Genomic DNA, 22,279 nt, shown 5'->3' on the forward strand with positions numbered 1-22,279 from the left:
TTACCAAATCTGAGGGAGTTATTGCACGGGAATCCCTGAGTCCAAGGCGCAGCTGGAGTATCTGTCCATGGTCCTGACCCGATTCTTTCCCTACTCTCACTTCACCGACCTCTCATGCCGCAAACAACGGAGGAACCGACGCCTCAGTGGTCTTGGGCTCCCGGGAAGCCCCGGGCCGGGACAGGAGCCTCCCGCACATGCTCGGAGCGGCTCCGGCCGGCCTGGGGCGCGGGTGCGAGATCCCCGGAGTGGGCACCTGTTTTGAATCCCCGCGCGAGTGCGGTGGGAGGGGGAGGGGGCGGGTCACGTGCTGGTGGCCGCCCCGGCCGGCCCGGGAAGGTTCCATTTCTTCCGCGGCCGGCGTTCGGGCGCTCGAGGCCCCTCCCTCGCCCCGCCCCGCCCGGCTCGCAGCTCCCCTCCTGGCCGCGCAGCCCGGCGATTCCGAGGGCCCGCCCCTCTCGCTAGCGGACTCGGCTCGTCCTCCGCCCCCGCCATCCACTTGGTGCGGTCCATGGCGAGCACATCATGGCGATTGAAGGTAAGTGGTGGCCGGCCGCGAGAGCGAGGAGGGGTGAACGCCCAGCCGGCGGGTGCCTGGGAGGTGCCGGGACGCCGTGGCGTGGTTGGGGCAATCTCTTGAGGGTCCGGAGACGGCCGCTGAGGTGCGGGGTTTGCGACCGCGACCCGGGGGGCAGGTGGGCGGAGCGGCACCCTGAGGACTCCGGACTCGCGCTCGCGCTCGCTGGTTCTCTCCGGCCCTCGGCATCTGTCGGCCTCGGCCGGCGCCTACGCGTGGGGAACGGCTGTCAGGCCGGCAGGTGCGGGGCTGAGGCGGCCTCCTCCCGCGGCGCCGAGTGGGGCCCCGGCCGCGGCCCTGCAGAGCCCGCCGAGTGGGCCGGGGAAACCGGGGGCCGCGGGTACCGCCTTGCATTGCGCAGGCCACCTTCCCGCAGTACCAGTTTCCTACCAAACTGAGTCTAGTTTTGCTGTCCCAATCCTCGCCTTTCCAGGTCCCTACTCCGAGGCCGAGGCTGGGCTGCACTCTCCGTCCATCCCCCCTTCTGCTTGCTGTTGTAGGGGATCAGGAATTTGGGGTATTTCCTCAAGTGGTTTTTGTCTTCCTAACTCTCAAAACTGTTTTTCTCAGTGATAGAGAAGTAAACAAATCTCTCTTCAAAACAAACGCACAGTCTTCGAATGCTGACCATGCTAGTCTATTAAGTGTTATAGTCAAGAATACTCATATTTTCTAAAAGTAGCTTAATAAAGATTAAATTTCTAGGTAAGATAGTTGGCATTTAAGTGTATTTTTCTTTTGTTCCAAATACATGTAACTGAAATGAAGTGTTGATATTTTGCTTGTTTTTAAAGAGGCTATTGTGAAAATTAATGTTACATGTCTAGGAGACTGTGAAAGACTAGGCATCTTCCAGCCCCTGTCTCCTAGACTAACTCAGTGAAAGCATTTTGTGTAATTTCCCTGTGTGTACATGTGTGTATATTCGTCTGCACAGACGTGCAAGGTACCTGTAACAATATCATTATTTATCTAATTTTTGTGTTTCCTTCTAAGTAAAATTTTTCAATACCCTTCTCATCTAGGTAACCAGTTACTGGTAGCATATAACTTAAGGGTCTCCTTTTTGTCTGACTCCAAAATTGCTTTATTTGTGTGTTTACATTTCTCTTTTTTTTTAGGGTATATGCAAGACACACTTCAGACAGCGTCAAACATCTACTATAGCTAAGATGATGAGGAGTACTAAGAATAAGATCTACTTATAATCTTTGATTTTCCTGTTTTCCAGAGCTGTACTGCTAACCTCTTTTCCTCACTATGTTTTTTATTAGAGGTTAAATTCAAGTAAGTAGTAAAAAGTATAATGTGGAAAAGAGGTTGAAAGTTACTTCTATTTATTTACATGTCCTAGTTCTGCCTGTTCTCTGTATACTTAAAAGCCCTTCTACCATTTGAAGACAGCTCTTCAGTGTTCTTTTGTCTAGACAAAACATCTAGTTCCTTCGTTTGAATCATCTGTAGTTGTATATTTTAAAATTTGGAATGTAATAGTGGGCACACCAGTCCAGATGTAGTTTTGAATAGCATATGGTACAAAGTTGATTTATGCTTAATCTTATGAAGATGGCCTAATATTAGAATAGCCTTTTTGGAGTTTCATGTTGACTCAGGATAAGTTTTAATCAACCTGAACCACTGAGTCTCTTTCATCTGAACTCCTCACTCATTTCCTCAAATCATATATTCCTCAAATATAAGATGATCATGGTATCAAACTGATCTAACATGATTCCAGTCAGAGATGAAGAACTTAGTGCTATCCTTCAGGTTGGGAATCATTGTTCTAGTCTAGCTTATCAAGACATGTGCTTGTTATCCAGTATATTAACTCTGGATACTTGTTTTTTTTGAAGTTTTTTCCTCTTTTGGTTACACATATCTGCACTTCATCTCCCTGACTTTATTTTCTTTGGGCTTCTATTCTCAGTCCTGTTCTCATTCTCTACTTTATACATACTCTAATTGCATATGTCAATTTTGTAATCACTTGTTTCCAGATATGTCTCCCTAGATCAGAAATTCTTGTTATAGATAATGTAAAGGATAATGTCTTACTTATTTTTGTACCCTTTTGATTTTGTACAGTGACTGATTATAATATGCACTTAACACATTTCTAGAATTGTTAAAATGGAATTCTGTACATTCAACTTCATAAATTGCATCCACTGCTTCAGTAACCACCATTACACCAGTGTCCAGATGCTTATCTCTAATATAGAATTTTCGTGATTTGTATTTCCAAGTACTGTCTAGGTATCTTCTCTAGGATGGCTCACAGCAATCTAAAATATTAACTTGGGACATTCAAAATCCTAAAGGTGTCATCCACAACCACCAGAATACACCCTGAATTCTTTCCAAGTCTGCAAATTCACCATTTGAGTGTTTTTTTCAGTTCACCATATATCCAAGCTGAAATGCTGGAAATCAACTCTGTTTTTTACTTCATCCCCCACATCCTATTGATCTCAAAATCTTGCCAAGTCTACATCCTAAACTAGTGGTTCTTAGTTGGGTATACCCTTGTCTCTCAAGACTTGCATTAGTTTTTAAACTAGTCTTGTTAAGTCCACTCTTAAATTTCCTTCCAGTCCATTTTCTAAGCTATTACTGGTTATTTTTGTAAAGTACAAACCTGAGGATAAAGCTTGTCCTTAACATTATAGTCCATGTCCTTCCTTCATACAATCCCCATTTTCCATAAGAATATCAGGAAACTGTTTACAAAATGTTTTGCTGAAGTAACGATGTTCAACCCTATTGTTCATTTGGTATATTAACTTTACTTAAGGTCTCTGGGCAGCATTTTTTTAAATTGTAAAAGAAGATTGAACTAGAGAAAATCCATATAGTTTGCATGCAGTTTTATTCATAGTACATTAATACTTAGTACATAGTATCTTACAGTTTGCTGCACACTTTCATATATATTATATTTTAAAAATCATCAGTACAATTCTGAGATGCTCTTTAAAGTTTGTTTTGGCTCTATTCTAGTTTGCTGGCTGCCGGAATGCAATATACCAGAAACGGAATGGCTTTTGAAAAGGGAATTTAATACGTTGTTAGTTTACAGTTCTAAGGCCGAGAAAACATCCCAATTAAACAAGTCTACAGAAATGTCCAAACTAAGGCATCCAGGGAAATATGCCTTGGTTCAAGAAGGCCGATGAAGTTCAGGGTTTCTCTCTCAAGTGAAAGGACACATGGTGAGCACAGTCATAGTTTCTCTCTCATCTGGAAAGGCACATGATGAACACAGTCAGGGTTCCTTTCTCATCTGGAAGGGCACATGGCAAACACAGCATCATCTGCTAGCTTCTTTTCCTGACTTCCTGTTTCATGAAGAACCCCGGGAGGCATTTTCCTTCTTCATCTCCAGAGGTCACCGGGTGGTGGACTCTGTTTCTCATAGCTATGCACTGCTCTCGGAATGTCTTTCTTTCTCCAAAATGTTTCCTCTTTTATAGGACTCCAGAAACTTCTCAATACCCACCTGAATGGGTGGATGTATGTCACCTAATCCAGCTTAACAACCACTCTTGATTAAATCGCATCTCCAGGGAGATGATCTGATTACAGTTTCAAACATACAGTATTGAATAGGGATTATTCTGCCTTTATGAAATGGGATTTTGGTTAAAACATGGGTTTTTTAGGGTACATACACCTTTTCAAACCAGCACAGGCCCTAAGACTTCTAAGGCAGAATTTTTACTTTCAAAAACCATTTGAAATATTGACTTGCAAAACCCAATAGAAACATTTTAGATTATTAGCTTTGAGGGAGAACATCACATCCATTTCCTACTTTCCCTGTTATTGTTAGATATTATTAGTATGTATGTAGGGGATAATATAATTAGAAAGCCACACCTCTCCACAGTCTAGCTGACTGAGGCAATTTTTTTGACAGCATACTTTTAGAGGAACTATAGTTTCATTTAATCACTGGTATTTTGAAAGGGATACTTTGATTTTATGGCAGGAATAACTTTTCTAATGTTTTATAAGGAATATATATCACAGATTTAAAACATGTATATTTAGGTAGGGTTGTTCAGAGATCTCTGCAAGTACTTTTGAGTAATTTGCGGTTTATTCCAGGTTCCTTTTCTAACTCAGTAAATAAAGTAGAAACAAGGGGGGAGCACTCAAGAAATAAGTTATATTAAGAAGCATTTCATTTTTCATTGTTCTAAGGTGGTACTAGAATGCAACAGTGTATGCCATGTGGAAAGCAGTAAGAACTATATATTGGTTTATTTATATAACTTGTGAGTAATATGTACTCTTTACATTATCACTTTCTTTGAAAAGCTTATAATGTTTATAATATATATGTAGTACTATAGATTTTTTTTCATGGACTCAATTTCCATTTAATTGACTTCATTCTCTTCCCTCAGATCCTAGCAAATCAATACCCAAAGTGAAAATGTCTGTATAGGGATAGCAAGCTATTATAAATAAAACATATCATGCTTCTGGATAAAATGATTATATGCATATTTTGCATTATATGTAGTAAAATTTTAATTGAGTCCTGACATATTGGAACCCCCAGTTTTTAGAAGGAGGAAACATTGATCTTATAAGCTGTTATTAGGAATTTATTTAAAAACATACTTACAAGAGCCATACATATATTCAAAACAATTTCTTATTTTTACCTTTTTAGGAGTCTGTTACAATTGATGTTCACAATAATATCTGGAGTCATAAGATAGAGGGTTTAAATTAAATATTATTTTATCTTCAGTATTCTGAACTTAACATCCAGTAATGCGTATTAGTAGCTTTAAAACTGATCATCTGCAGTAGTCAAAACAGGAAAGTGTTCTCAGGTAACTGCAAAATTAAATTAAGTAGAACATCTCTTTTGTGAACATATAGTTACACATGCTTTAATTATGTTAAGGAGCTTTGAACAGTCAAAACAAAAAGTGGCTCAATAGTTGGGAAAATGAATTACATTTATGAACAGTAAATTTAATTTTATAAGATAAAAAACTACCTCTTAGAAAACTTTTTTCAATATAATGCATAAGAACTTAGAGATCAAATGAAATACACTTTAGCATGCTTTGCAAATTATAAGAGAAAAAAGTTGTGGTTGGATTTTCTGTGTGATGCTGGGGTGGTGGTGAGTATGTAGCTCAAAAGTTTAACCTACTGCTGAATAGGAATAGTATAGAAAAAATGAGTTCATAAAAATAAATATAGAGAGGACTTGACTTATTCAGATAATTTTAACTCTACAGTTATTGCGTAACATCAACATAAAGTTTAAAGAATGCCAGTATGAGAAGTTAACACTCAGGGTTGAAGGCCTTAAGTTTTTTTTAATTTTTATTTTTGTGTTTTTTTAAGAAAAATTCTATAACGAGGACAAGTTAAGAAGTATGAGAAGATTAATGTTTATTTTGGAATATATATAGAGAAAAGTGTTTGATTAAATGGTAACTCGTGCTGTAGAAGGGAAGGAAATGTTTTGTTGGAATCTTTTCTGTTTCCAGGGCATAGGTTCTAAGTTTTCTTTGAATTTTGAATTCTACTTATGAGGAAATCAGAGGTATTGAACATGTTTTCGGCACTCACCATGGGCCAGGCTAATATATCCTTTATTTCAGTTGTGGATAGCAGCTGCATGGTTGCAGTTCCCCCTGTCTTGACTATAGCAGACATCTGTTCTCTTAAGCAACCACACCTACTAGTTGTGGATTTGGTTTCAGAATTCTTCTCAACACCACTCTCTGCCCCCATTTCAGCAGCTTCTACTAATCCACCACAATTAAGTAATTAATTTCAGAATTAGTATACAAAGTGAAACCTATTTTCTGTCCTGGGGGATTTTATTCTTTGTAATAAATGTTATTGTTATTGTTTTACAAATAATTTTAGCTAATTTTTTTCCCCCAAAGATTAGCAAGCACAAGGTTTACAAAGGCAGTACAAGGTAGTTCTGGTGTTAGAACTGAAGTCTGGCATAATTCAGAGACCATGATCTTTCCACAACACTGTGATTTTCAGTTAGGGACCAAATTGCATATCATTCCTTGGATGACTTAATTAGAGACAAGACTAAAAGGTGTCAAGAGAAGTTAGTGACTATGATCTGGATGGTTTAAATTGGGTGAGGGTTGGCAGCATTAATAGAAAATATTTAAAGTTTCATGCCTATTATGTACACTGTAGGTGTCTTTAGCTCTAACAGTTTGTCAGTGTAATCTAGGCATTAATTTACTATTTTTTTTTTTTTGGCATGGGCAGGCTCCAGGAATTGAATCCGGTTCTCCAGCACAGCAGACGAGAATTCTGCCACTGAGCCACCATTGCCCACCCAACTAGGCATTAATTTAAAGGCTGTGACTATGTTGATGTGTTTGGGAGAGCATCTTTAGATGAAGGAGTATTTAAGAAATTAATAAAACCTGTACATTATGGTGATTTAGGCCCATAGTCAAAATATACATTGTAGAGAAAATGAAGTTAGTTTAAAACGAGAATCTTAGAGCCATTTTAGAGGAAGTAAATCTTTGCTTTTAATTCCATATTTGTATACCTGAGTTTGTTCTAATGGGAATAACCACAGCATCACAACAAATTCTCCTTTTGTGGACCTGTGCAAAAGTACATATTTTGTAATGTATTCCCTCCACCTCCCCCTTTTAGATTCCCACTTCCTTGGTATACTCACAGTTATTCATACACAAACACATGTGCACAGTGTTACAGCACATGTGAGTGTGCCCACATGTATCTATTACCACTTCTCCTCATCCTTAGGCCAATTATGGAGGATTATGCCAGTTTATATTACACTCTTATGTGAGTTTGCCTGAGGGAAAAGATAGAAACTTTGACTAAAGATGTCATTTTCTATTTTTCATTTCAGTGTTGTGAGATGATTATTTCAAGAGCAATGTTAGAAATATCTCCAAGTGTAGTTTTAAGAGAAATTTCTTTTTTGTTTTTCTTTGGCACATGGTCTGGGAATTGCACCTGGGTGTCCTGCATGGAAGGCAAGCATTCTACCACTGAACCACCCATGCACCCTTAGAGAAATTCACTTTTATTTAAATTACTTAAGGAGTTGAAAATAATTTAATAATTTTCATCTTTTTCATAAACATGAATAAAAATAAATCTTTACATTCTTACAAATTAAACATAGTGGTCTAATTTTTTTCTCTGACAATTAGCTAGTGACCCTGGTCAACTTTACTAACCATTCAGTGTCTCAGTTTATTTGTCTATAAAAGATGGGCTAGAAAACTTTATTTCTGATTCTGGTCTTTGCTTATATTTTGTCATCCTAATATAGTCAAGTCTCCATTACTGTTGTGTCTTTTGAAGTAAAGATGTATGAAAAATTGTATTATACAAGAGTTCATTTTGGGGGTGATTACTCATTTTAATGGAAAATTCATTACTTTATAAAGGTACCAACCAAATGATTTCTTTAAGTAACCACTCTTCCTTGTGCAGTATATTTTTAGTACCAGTAAATCACTTTTTGGATTACCACCATGTCTGAATCAAGGTCTATCTGCCATGACTTGCTTTTTGCTTATAAATTTGAAAATTTTCATGGAATCTTTTCATATTTACTTTCAGAGATAAAACAAGGCATAGGATTTGTTCAGAGTTTACCCTGTCTCTGATTGAAAAAGCATTTAAGCCTTTTGACTCTGTCAGTCAGAAGGAGAGATACCTAAAGAGATACCAACCCACTTCGACACAGGTGTCAAGATAGCCAGCAAAAACACGACTCACACAGGCACTAATGGAAAGATATTTTACTCACATAGGAAAGGGAAAGAGCAAGGTCAGTCTCTGGCTGATGCAGAGAGAGATTCTACATGCAGTGCTTCTCTCTCTCTCTCTCTCTCTCTCTCTCTCTCTCTCTCTCTCTCTCTCTCTCTCTCGTGTGTGTGTGTGTGTGTGTGTGTGTGTGTGTGTATCCTAGTGAAGAAAACCCCATTTCCTCCTCACCAAGAACAGATAAACCACTGACTGGGGTGTGAACTGGGTGTCATAAAACAAGACCAGGTACTGGTGAATATTTGTGTGTGCTAGGAACTACGGGAAGTAATGTCCTGGCAGTCCCCTCATCTACCAGGGGATTGTGTTTTATCCTGCCAGGCTGACACATGTATTTGTGTGTCCCAGGGAAAGGTGTCAGACTGCACTAAGTCCCCTACCACACTCCCAAACAAACATATATATTTAACATGTATGATGCTTTTTTTTCTTGCACACTGCCTGGTCTTAGAAAGGATGGAGGACAAAAGGAATATTTGAATTTCAGTATCTGATAGTGTAATAAATTTATTTAATTTTTTTGTGTACCTTTTGTACATTAAAATTTTTTTTTTACATTTTAATTTAATATCTGGATTTATCCTTAGTATTCTTTCCATTTCATTATTAATAGTGACTACTCTTGAGTTCCATACATACATCAGTGGAATCTTATTTATTGTTTAGAATTTTGGAAACAAATACCAAGAATAGTAGAGCACAGTCTTATTTGCTTTTTCTCGTTGTGTGGTTTTTTAAGAGTACTTTGGCAAATTTGACAATCATTAATTGACTCTCACTTTAAAATATAGTAGTTATTATGTTTAGCATTTTTAATAAGTTTCTTTGATTTGATATAAATTGAAACCTTTTAAAAGTAGCAGCTTTCATAATCATTCTACAGTTTTGAAAAAAGTTTTACAGATAATACAACAGTTTTTGTTGTTACTGATAGTACTAAGCCATTAAAAACTATGCAGCTATTTTTAAAAAATATTTTTATTGAGAAATTTTCACACACAGTCATACATGGTGTACAATCAGTGGCTCACAATATCATCACATAGTTGTGTATTCACTGCCATGATTATTTTTAGAACATTTGCATCAATCCAGAAAAAGAAATAAAAAGAAAAAATACAAGCATCCCATACCCCTCACCCCTCCGTCTCACTGACTATTAATATTTCAATCTATCCAATTTTTTGCCCTTTATCCCTGTTATTTATGTATATATTCTTATTTTTCCCTATTATTTATTTATTCTTTTTTTTTTATCATCTGTCCATACTCTGGATAAAAGGAGCATCAGGCACAAGATTTTCACAATCACGTGGTCACATTGTAAAAGGTGTGTAGTTATACAGTCATCTTCAAGAGTCAAGGCTACTGGAACACAGCTCAGTAAGTTTCGGGTACTTCCCTCCAGCCACTCCAATACTCCATAAACTAAAAATGAATATCCATATAATACATAAGAATAACTTCCAGTATAACCTCTTGACTGTATTTAAAATCTCTCAGCCACTGAAACTTTATTTCATTTCTTTTCTCCCTTTTGGTCAAGAAGGTTTTCTCAGTCCCATGATGCTGGGTCCCAGCACATCTTGGGAGTCCTGTCCCACACTGGCAGGGAGATTTACATCCCTGGGAGTCATATCCCATGTAGCGGGGAGGACAGTGAGCTAACCTGTCAAATTGGCTTAGGGAAAGAGGCACATCTAAGCAACAAAAAGAGGTTCTCTGGGGGTGACTGTTAGGCATAATTGTGAGTAGACTTAGCTTCTCCTTTGTAGGAATAAGTTTCATAGGGTCAAACCCCAAGATTGAGGGCTCAGCCTGTTGAATTGGTTGCCTCAAATGCTTGCAGAAATATCAGGAATTCCCCAGATGGAGAAGTTGAATATTTCCTCCTTTCTCCCCAGTCTTTGCAAATTCTTTTTTATTTGCTGCCCACATTATATCTGGGATATATTGAGGCATCGCACTAACCTATACAAACCCACAGGATCTCATGCCCTATTGAAGATTCCATATAATTATGGTGGTCAAATAAATGGATCATTGAAGTTAAATTAGATAATGCATTATCCAAAATATAAGTTTTTATGGAGTTGTTTTTAAGATGATACATATATAATAAAATTTAACCATTTCATATTAAATATGGGGATGAATCTAGTTTTAATTACAGACTTAAAAAGTGCAGCCTGTTAAATGAAATGAGTACATAATTCAAATTATAAGTGCTACTTTCTAGGGAACATGTCTTAATGACTATAAGAAATATTTCTGAGTAGCCTATGAAAACATCAGTAGTGACTTCAAAATGCATTGTAGTAATGTTATTGTTATTACATGAATTCTTCTAAGTATCTTGAAAATTTTTTATTATAATTTGGTAAATATCCTCATTGCAATTATTTGGCTACTGCTACTCCATTTAAAAAAAACATGTAGCATATAAGTATACTTAATTCTACCCCCACAGCAAGTGTTCGGTGGTTGCGTACTGGTAATATTCCAGTTAATAAAGTTTCACTGTATGTACATTAGGGTTATACTGAATAATAATCCATTTATAAACATAGTTTTAAGTTAGGTGTTTATTCTTGTCTGTCTTCCTGATAACCAATGATTGATCTATGTTGTTGATAATAAAAAAGCAATGGCATTATTGCAAACAAGTTAGAATAAAGTTCTAACCTCCTTTAGTGATAGACATACTGTTTTCTAGTTTTTTAGCTTAATTTCAAGATGACCTACTTTTTTAGTGGTTATTTTTATTTTTCATGTTATGCTGTGAAAAATTTCTTTCTTTTAACTGAAGTACTGATAACAAACTTCTATAATGAACTAAATGATTAAATTATTCAATATTTTTATTATGCAACCTTTGAAAGTAATTCATAAGACAGAAGGTCATACACATATATAACACTAAAATTTTATTCAACTTGCGTTAAAGTGGTGGCGTTATGTGAAAGGGAATATATTTATATAGTAATAAATGCAATTACTATTATTATAACTTAGAATAATGAAAGTAATTTGAGGGTTAAATTTGCTAGTTTTATTTTCCATATGATTTGTTTATTAAATTTGTTTTATTGTTATATGTTTCTGAGACTGAATTGATAGATAATGGAGAAAGGCTCACATTTCATTTTATTCAATGTGAGTATATGTGGTAAAATAAAAATAGTGCTGTTATAGTGCTGATCCTTCAGTAATAACTTACCTATATATATTAAGGCTCAGATGCAGAAGTGAATCCTCCTTTGAAATATTTTCTTCTAGGTGATGTGAAGAGGTACTTAGGAAATGGTGACGTCTACTCTTGAGAAAGTTGCAATTTAAAATAGTGTACTTGAATGAAACTTCTTCATTTCTAGACTCTGTAAGATCTTAATTTCTGAGCTATTTAGGAAAATTCTAATTAATAGGTTGTCTTATTCATATAGATAAGTTTCAAAAACAGAATTGGGAAACTTTTTTCTGAAGTTATTCTTAGCAGCTAATTTAAAGCTATGTTTGTAACAAATTCAGGTTATTTTTTATGTTCTAATAAAAAATTTTTTTAACAGGTGGAGAAAGAACCTGTGGAGTACATGAACTTATTTGTATTAGAAAAGGTAAGTAAATGTTCTGTATGGATATTTAAATGTTAAGTGATTTCATAGTGTGTAAGAAATTTTAGTAACATGGCAGATAACTTGGGCTTATAAAGCATAACATTTAATAAAATTAATATTTGTTATTTGTATTGTAGAGTTAAACCATCCATAAAGTACATATTGCTTGTTATGTGATTTTTGAGATTTGTTAGTTTGATTTTATTTTAATGGGTTGATAAAGCCTGGTTTCTAGCATATTGGTTATCAGATATGGTAAAGGGGCAGAGAATGGAGGGTTTGATTTTTGTTCCCTTTCAGAATCTCGAATCTCATTGCATACCGATCTCTGTTGAACTTCCGTTCTATTACTGTACCCCATCAGAGAGATGTGAGGAGGTGGTTGAAATTCAAAACGGGAACATGTCAAAAGACCACAATATCTTTTGACACTAACAACTGTCTTTGTTTCCTTAGAAGGAGCTACCTGACAACTAGTTGGTTCAACAAGGTGGCCCCAGGAAAGAGAATTCAGTTATTAGGTGGGAGGCAAGGAATCAGGTATACTCTAGATTTGGAAGAATCAGGAGAACCCTTGGGCATCCTCACAACTCCTTAGAAATAATCACAAATCTGTGAAATGGTGTGAGGAAAGGAAAAGATACCCAGGGAAGCCAGGGAAAGAAATTCTCAAAAATTTATTTGGGGAGTATATGTAGAACTATTCTTGTCTTTTTGAAATTTGGGGGACTTTCTTTTTCTTGCATCTTTCCTGAAAACTGACTTGGCTTTCCTGCGTCTGACCATCTAGTGGCACTCCCTTCCTTAATATTTCACCTTAAAGAGGTTTGGGGCAGTCTCAGTATTTGTGATACAGGAGTGTAATTGGCATGTCAGGGAAATGTCAGCATATTGTCACTAAGTTTTCAACAAATCTGAAAAGCCTTAGTTTGAGTTAAAAAGTGTTTAATCCTTATTAGAATATAGATATAGGTGAGTTTGTGTTACCGTCACTAACAAGGTCATCCTAGTTTATCTGTGTGTTACTACCTGCAGTTATTGTTCATTTAAAAACAATCTTTCATTTATTAAAAGTGTGCTTTATCTATGTACCTTTTCTCTGGTACCATAAAGGAGGAAATTGAAATCAGTTCTCTGAAATCTCAAATTTTGGATTATGAGTCTTACACTCTAACTGTTGTTGATTTGTGATTCTTACCTGAAATTGAGATTGGGGAGGGAAGGAACACATTTACACATTTTTTTTCATCTGTATAAACATTTTTAGTCTGCTACTATTATACATTAAACAAGAATTAATAAAAATATTTTAAATAATTTTAGAGAACTCATTTGGTGGGCAACAAAGGACTGTAAAAGTCAGTTAGAATACAAAGCTGTTAAAGGTGAAGAGAGAACCAAGACAAGAATAGAGACAGATTGAAAGGAGGAAACTAAAATTGTGCAGAGGACCTCTTATGGCTACAAGAGGCACAGAAAGCTACAATAGAGAAACATTAGCCAGGGGGGATAGGTTATGTCTGAACACACCTTTTCTTTATGGCTTTTCTTTCTATTCTTTATTGCTGTCTCCATTTCTTTGTATTAGTTCAGCTCTATCTACTTCTTTCCATTTTTGCTATACAATTTTAAGTCTGTGTTTAAATTAAAGAAATATATATTTGTTCATAATACAGCCATGTCATGGCAAAGTTTCTGGCTCTCTATTTATCTGTATATCCCCTTTGCATTCAATACAGTGTCCTATCTCTAGAGATGTCCCATAGGTATTTAAACATTTTCAAAATTAATGCTCAGGGCTAAAGCTTTTGCATTTAAGCTGAACGTTATATAAAGTAGGATCTATCTCTATATATACATATATGGTCGTGGCATGGCAAATTTTGTGCAGATTTTCATTGTAATTGGTATCACTGATTCTCATAAAATGGCATCCCTCATATCTTGGGCAATTTCTTTTTAACTGCTAGGCTATTCCTTGTCTGTCTCCTCTAAATGTTGCAATATACCAGAGTTTTGTCCTGTTTGCTTTGTTTTTCTGTTCACACTTTACATCTGTTTGATTTGATCTATTTCTGTTAAATACCACACAAAATTATTAATCCAACTCTGGCCTGTTCTTGAATCAGGACAACTTACATTAAACGACTCTTATATCAAACTACTTACTTGGTATATCTATTGAGATATCTGTTAGAATATAAACTTGAACATATGTAAATACAAGTCTTGACTACACGAACCTATACCTTCTTTAGTCTTCCACCTGGTCTTTCCTACATAGTTCCATCTCTGTTTTGACTTCTGCTGAGATGGCTGAGGGGATCTATGCGTCACAGGCCTAATCTCTTCACAGAGCCCTCTAAGTCCCTTACCACTGTGATCTTTTATTCATTCATAGGCACTAGCAAAAGGTTGTCAGGCACACCCTTGGCTTTCACTCCAGAGAAGTTTCCTTGACATTGATTGAATCACCTAAATTTAGCATGATTTGCAATATGGAAAGGCTGAGAATTTCCCAAATCATCAAGTCCTAGTTCCTTTTTGCTTAATAGTTATTACTTCAACTTATCTCCTTCCTCTCACATTTTGCATTTTACTATAAGCAACAAGTAGAAACCAGGCAACACCTTCAACACTTTGCTTGGAAATCTCAGCTAAATATCCACGTTCATCATGTATAAGTTCTGCTTTTCTTATCACTGTAAGACGTAATTCAGCTAAGCTTTCTGCCGCTATATATAATAAGGGTCTCCTTTCCTCCAATTTCCAATAACATTTCCTTATTTCCTCTGGACCCTCACAGGCAGCACCTTTAACATCCATATTTCTACCTACTATCTGTTTATGATGATTTAGGTCTTTTCTAAGACTCGCATTTTTTGAGTTCTCACTAGCAGAGTTGTTATCATTCCTATTTCTACTAATAGTCTGTTCAAGGCAATCTAGGCTTTTTCTGTCTTGCTCCTCAAAATTCCTACAGCTTCTACCTATTACCTAATTCCAAATATACTTCCATATTTTTAGGTTTTCTTTGCAGCAGCACTCTACATCCAAGTACCAAAAAATCTGTTTTAGTTACCCGTGGCTGCTGTAGTAATTTACCACAAACGTGGTTGTTTAAGAAGAACACAGATTTATTCTTTACAGTTCTGAAGACCAGAAGTCTGAAATCAGTTTCACTGGTCTTAAGTCAAGGTGTTGGACCAGTTGCACTCCCTTACCCCAAAGGGCCCTTTCTCAGCATGAAGAAGTTAGACTTGTCATTGCCTGAATATCTCTGAAGATTGGGAGAAGGATCAAAGGAGAAGGAGGAGTTGTAACAGAGAAGATAGGATTTAACAAATGACTTTGACTACTGAACCATTATATTGATAGTTCTATTTAGTCTCCAGTGTCTTAGAGCAGCTAAAAGAAATACCAGAGCTGTAACTCATACTATACTTTTAAATTTGTTCTGAAACTATTTGTTAAAATGTACTTTGAAATTTATCGCTTTTTTGTACATATGTTATATTTCACAATAAAAACTGTTTTACAAAAAGTCAAAGTGTTGTTAGTCTTCCTTCTGGAGTTTCTAGGGGGAGAATCTATTTTCTTGACTTTTTTAAGCTTCTAGAGGTCTCCTGCATTCCTTGGCATGTGGACCCTTCATCTACAGAGTATTATCTCTGTTTTTGTTGTCCCATCTCCTGCTACTATTCACTGTGATATCTTGCCTATATTTTATTAGATCATCCTTGTGATACGTCAGGCCCACCTGGATAATCCAGACTAATATCCTCATCTCTAGTTCCTTTATGTAAAGATCTGCAACATCTCTTGTGTTAATGAGAGGTAACATTAACAGATTTTGAGGACTAGGACATGGACATCTTTGGGGGGTCCATTATTCAGCCTACCACACCTCATTTCGTGTATATTCCGTTACCCACTATGCTTTCTCATTTTGGTTTTCTTTCTCTTTATTAATTGTACCAGGCTTATTTCTGAGTCAAGATTTTATTACAGGCTGTTTTTTTCTCTACCTGGAACATTCTTCTCCACTATGATCTTTGAATGACTGTCTCTAATCTTTCAGTTCTTATCACAAGTAACTCGTGTTACTTTCTCAAACACTCTTTTTCTACTAACCCTATCTAAAATAACCCCTTCCATGCCTCTCTACTCTTTAATCTCAATTAAATCACCCTGTTTTTTCATTCATTCATTCACACCTATCTTAATTTGCACTTATCATTCATGTAGTTTACTGTTTTAGTGGGAGATAAATGCCTCTTCCATTAAAATATAAGATCTAAGAGGGTGAGGACTTTGACATGTTCACTGTTTTATCTCCAGTGCCTAGAATAGCATAGGGTTTATGGTAGATACTTAATAAATGTTTATTGAAGTAATAAATGAATGATTGAATGGGATTTGGCTGAATTAATCACTAAAAAATTTATTTAATGCCTATCAATTAGAAGGCATTTATCAAATACTTTTTCTGTGTAAACACAGTTATAAATGTAATGATTGATAAACAGGGGTTTAATTTTCCAGCAGTATTTTAAATAGGATAATCTGAGACTCTCTGTTGTTAAACACCTAGAAAAGCTGGGATAAAATATACTTGAAACACATTATTGGTCACAGAGAAAGGGAATACTCGGGGATCAAAAGCATAGAAGGTCATTAGAGAAATGCAAATTAAAACCATGATGAGATACCCTACTATGATGACTAAAAAAAAAAAAGACAGTAACAAATGTTGGTGAGGATGTGGAGAAAGTAAAACCCTTATTCATTACTAATAGAATTATAAAATGGTGCAGCCACTTTGGAAAACAATTTGGCAGTTCCTCACAATGTTAAACATAGTTACCATATAACCTAGCAGTTCCACGCCTAGGTATATACCCAGGAGAATTGAAAACATGTTCTAGCCTACCAAAGCTGCCAGAATGCAACACACCAGAGATGGATTGGTTTTTAATAAAAGGGGATTTATTTAGTTAAAAATGTATAGTTCTTCAGAGGAAAGGCAACTAACTTTCAACTGAAGTTCTTTCTTACATGGGAAGGCACAGTGCAATCTGCTAGCCTTCTCTCCAGGCCACTGGGTTCCAGCAACTTTCCCTGGGGTGATTCCTTTCTGCATCTCCAAAGGCCTGGCCTCAGCTACAAGTGCTGTGATAAGGTATGCTGAACTGCATTGGCTGTGCTATGTTGAGCTCTCTCATTTCAACATCCAGCCAATTAAATCGGAAGTCATTCATTGCAGCAGGCATGCCTCCTAGCCAACTGCAGATGTAATCAACAACAGGTGCGCTTCACATGCCATTGGCTCATGTCCACAGCAATAGAACTAGGCACTTTTTCACCTGGTCAAATTGACACCTGAACCTAACTACCACACATGTCCACACAAAAACCTGTATGTTAATGTTCATAGCAGTTGTTTTGGATTGAATTATGTCTTCTGGAACAACATGTTCAAGTCATTAACCTCTGGCCCTGTGAATGTGGAGCTCATTTGTAAATAGGATCTTTGAAGATGTGTTAGTTAAGGCCATTAGTCATACTAATCAGTATGACTGGTGCCCTTAGGAGTAGATGAAATTTGGACTGAGTCAGTAAGTGGAGACAGAGAAAAGAAAGAGAGCCCATGTGAAGAAGCGGAGATTGAGTTATTCTGCCATAAGCCAAGGAACACCACTGATTGCTGGGCACCCACCAGAAGCCAGAAGAGAGGCATGGAACATCTGGATTTTCCCCTTTAAGAGGAAGCCTCGTTCTGTTGACACCTTGATTTCAGACTCCCAGCTTGCAGAACCGTGAGATTATAAATTATTGTTGTTTAAGTAAGGTCGTCTGTGGTATTTTGTTGTAGTAGTCTTGGCAAACTAAGAGAGCAGCATCATTACTAATAACCAAAAAGTGAACAGCCTAAGGGTCCATTAACTGATTAATGAGTAAGCTAAATGTAGTATGTCCATTCTATGAAATATTATTCAGCCATATAAAGGAATAAAGTAGTGATAAAGCAACATGGATGAACCTCCAGAACATTATGCTAAGTGGAAGAAGCTAGACACAAAAGGCCACATATTATATGATTGCATTTATATGAAATGTCAAGAATAGGCAAATCTATAAAGACAGAAAGTACATTCATGCTTACTAATGGCTGAGGGGAGGAAGAAATGGATAGTGACTGCAAAGGAGTATAGTGTTTTCTTGGGGGTGATAAAAATGTTCTGAAATTAGATAGCAGTGATAATTGAACAACTCTTTGAATATACTAAATACCCCTGAAATGTACACTTTAAAAAGATGAAGTGACTTCTTACATGGTGGTCAGATGCTGTATGATCTTTTTATCACCTAATCTTAGAAGGTGCATGGTATCACTTCTGCTGTATTATGTTGGTACAACAGTTAAAAGCCTTCCCTGATTCAAGGGAAGAGAACCTAGGCCCTATTACTTGATGGAATTTGTGTCAGGAATTTTTAGTCAATTTTTAAAGAAGATAAGCTTCCAATGCAAGAAGTTACAGCCAACTCATAAACCCAGAGAGAGGAGAAAGAAAGAGTAAAGATAGCAAAAAATGAAATAAAAACAGAGGTACGATGAAGATCAACAGAGCCACAATGCCATTACTTTCAAAAAGCGTATGCAATTTTAGGAAGATCTCTTGAATGACTAATAAAGAAAAAAAGAAACAGAAGGCACAAATAAGCAATATTAGTATAAGGGGATCTAATTCAGTTTCAAGGAAGATTTAAAAAACCCTAAAAGTTGATAGTATTTGATAGTAAATTTGAAATCATAGATGAAATAGACAATTTCTGAGGAAAATATTTTAACTGATGGAAAACTTGAGTTACCCATTAGTTACTCTTTTGGGAGATGTGTCGGTTTGAAACTGTTGTGTACTCCAGAAAAGCTATGCTCTTTAATCCTGATTCAGTATTGCTGGGTGGGAACTTTTTAAGTCGTTTCCGAGGAGATGTGACCCACACAATTGCGGGTGGGACTTTTTGATTAGGTGGTTTCCAAGAAGATGTGTCTCCACCCACTCAAGGAGGGTCGCTTACTGGAGTCCTTTGAGAGGGGACTATATTGGAAAAAGCTTCAGAGCCAACACGAGACCCAGATGTTTGGAGATGCAGAAAGAAAACAACCCCAGGGAAGCTGTTTGAAACTAGAAGCCAAAGGACCAGTAGACACCAGCCATGTACCTTCCCAGATCACCCTGGGAAGGTATCTTTTTCTCTCAGTGCCTTATGGCCTTAGAACTATAAGCTTGTAACTTAATAAATTCTCTTTATAAAAGCCAGTTCATTTCTGGTATATTGTATTTTTTGGCAGCAGTAACAAACTTAAACTGGCCAACTACTATCTAGCCTTCAAAGAAGAAAGAACTTGTCCTATAAAAATTGTTCCAGAGACTAGAGGAAATAGGTCATTACCCCCATATTACTCCATGAGACTATAGTATAACCTTGATACTAACCAGACTAATACAGTATGAGAGAGGAAAATATATGCCGATCTTACAAATATAAATGAATTAACAAACCAAATCCAATAACATTTTAAGAAAAGAAATATGACAATCATATGACAAGTTAGTTTTCCCCAAGAATGCCACGTAGGAATCTATTGATAGAATTTATCATGGTAACCATCTGATATCCTCAGTAGCAGCAGAAAAAGTATTTGATGAAATCGCTTATTTATAATGAAAACTCTTAGAAAACTAGGTGTAGAAGAGAACTTCTGTAACCTAAAAGCCAACTTATCAAAATAGATAATAAATTGCTTAATGATAAAATATTAGAAACATGAATGTTTTTCTTTAGCCTAGTATTGGAGATCTTAGCCAGTACAGTAAATCAGGACAAAGAAATAAGAAGTATGAGGTTAAAAAGGAAGGGATAAAGCTAATATAATTCTTTCATTATGTTGATCGTCTACGTAGAAAATCCAGAAAACTCTGTTCACAAATTCATGGAAAAAGAGGTTTCAATAAATTTAATCAAAACAAGATCTGTAAAGAAAGATCAATTCCATTCTTATGCAGTGGGCAACGAACAATTAGAAAATGCAATAACAAGATAACTTTTAGAGTAAGGACAATTATGTAAATACCCAGTTATAAATTGAACAAGATAAGTGCATGACTTTTATGGAGAAAATTAAAAAGCTTTAATTAAAGATATAAAAGAAAACATTTAGATGGTGAGATAAGTAATTTTTAATAGATAGAATATGCAGTATATTTAAGTTGACATTTGTTCTACTAGTTTGCTAGCTGCTGAAATGCAATATACCCGCAACAGAATGGCTTTTAAAAGGAGAAATTTAATAGTTGCTGATTTACAGTTCTAAGGCCGAGATAATGTCCCAATTAAAGCAAGTCTATAGAAATGTCCAATCAGAGGCATCCAGATACCTTGGTTTAAGAAGGTCAGTGAAGTTCAGGATCTCTCTCTCTCAAATGAGAAGGCACATGGCGAACATAGGGCTTCTCTCTCAGATGGAAGGCACATGGCAAACATGGCATCATCTGCTAGCTTTCTTTCATGGCTTTCAGTTTCATGAAGCTCTCTGGGGGGCGTTTTCCTTCTTCATCTCCAAAGTTCACTGGCTGATAGACTCTCTGCTTCTCGTGGCTGTGTCATTCTCTGCTCTCTCAGAAATCTCTCACTTTCTCCAAAATGTTTCCTTTTATATATGGATTCCAATAAACGAATCAAGACCCACCCAAATGGGTGGAGACACACCTCCACCTAATCCACCCTAACAACCACTCTTGATTAAATCATATCTCCAGAGAGATGATCTAATTACAGTTTCATACGTACAATACTGAATAGGGATTAGAGGAAACGGCTGGATTCACACAATGGGATTAGGATTAAAACATGGCTTTTCTAGGGTACATCATCTCAAACCAGTATAACAGTACTCTCCAATTAATGTATAGATTTAATGTGATTCTAACCAAATTCCCAATAGGACTTTTCATGGAATGGACAAGTTAATTATTAAATGTATATGGAAGAACTATGAGCCAAGAAGAACTAAGATAGTTTTGTAGTAAAGGAACATGGTAGGGATAGGTATTAGTTGGGATATTCCTTTGGTTGTTATATCAGGAAAAGTGACTAAATTAGAAAGGTTTATTTCCTATGTAAAAATCTAAGCCGATAGGCAGCTGATAAGCTGATAAGATTCTCCTTGATGAGTTCCTTCTATCTTGTTCTGACATCTTATAGGATGTTGTCTTCTTTGGCATGTTTGAAGTACCATGTCCATATTCCAGTTCCCAAATTAGGGAAAGAGAAAATTAAGTATAAGCAGCTCCTTTTAAGGATATGATCTAGAAGTTGGAAACACATCATTTCTACTCATATACAGTTGTCCAGAATTTAGTTACATGCCCATCTCTTATTTATAATCGGAAAATAAACAGTTCTCCTGGATGGCCATTCAAGCTAAATCTAGAGAAACTTAGTTGGTTTTCATCAAAGGGAAGAAAAAGAATATGGACTTTGGGAGGCAGTTGGCAGTTTCTGCTTTGGACATTTGCCCTGCTGATGTCCAGAGCTTAGTGTCATTAAGATAGTGTGGGATTGGCCAAAATACAGACAGATAAACTTATGAATAAACTAATGAAACAGAAGAGAGAGAATAAAAACAGATACTTGCATTCATGGACATTTAATTTGCATCAAAGGTGATATAACATTTCAGTGGAGTAAGGGTGGATTACTTGTTTAATGGTGCTGGGACAATTTGTTATTCATATGGAAAAAAAAAGATCTCTCCCTCATGCTATATAAACTTCGTTGATTAACTCTAAAACTTATATGTGGAATATTTGGGATATCGTCTTTAGGATTTCATTGTGGGAAAGGAGTTTTCAAGTCACAGAAAGCACAGTCCATGAAGGAAAAGATTGATACATTTTACTATTTTTAAATTTAAAATTTTGTACAATATTAGAAGCAGAGTACGAAGTATTATAAGATATAAGCAGAGAGAAAAAGGCAAGTCACAACGTTGATGCTGTTTGTATTGCATATAGTAAATGAAGGTTAGTATCCAAAATATGAAATTACTTCTGATGCATTTTTTAAAAATTTTACACCGTTAAATTTGCTGGGTTTACCGCATTCAGAAATGGATGCCTCATGGAGCTTTACTTTCTAGAGGAGGGAGACTGATAAGAAAATAATTAAATTATATACTATATTAGCA

General features: G+C 36.4%; 1 protein-coding gene across 3 annotated transcripts in view; it reads left to right on the top strand.

The window, feature by feature from the left end:
* The first annotated feature begins 450 nt into the window (after positions 1-450).
* Positions 451-22,279, top strand: part of SYT14 (synaptotagmin 14) — a 297,741-nt gene continuing 275,912 nt past the window's right edge. The window contains exons 1-2 of one of the 3 annotated variants that reach the window (XM_077157697.1): positions 451-538; positions 11,977-12,024. In XM_077157697.1, the coding sequence (XP_077013812.1) occupies positions 526-538; positions 11,977-12,024 (61 nt within the window). In that variant the 5' untranslated portion in view covers positions 451-525. Of the gene's footprint in view, positions 539-9,697; positions 9,794-11,976; positions 12,025-22,279 lie in introns of those variants that run through there. The other 2 variants (XM_077157698.1, XM_077157700.1) reach the window with 2 other exon arrangements.

The sequence above is a fragment of the Tamandua tetradactyla genome, chromosome 4 (assembly GCF_023851605.1).
Source record: "Tamandua tetradactyla isolate mTamTet1 chromosome 4, mTamTet1.pri, whole genome shotgun sequence".
In the NCBI taxonomy this organism is placed as follows: domain Eukaryota; kingdom Metazoa; phylum Chordata; class Mammalia; order Pilosa; family Myrmecophagidae; genus Tamandua; species Tamandua tetradactyla.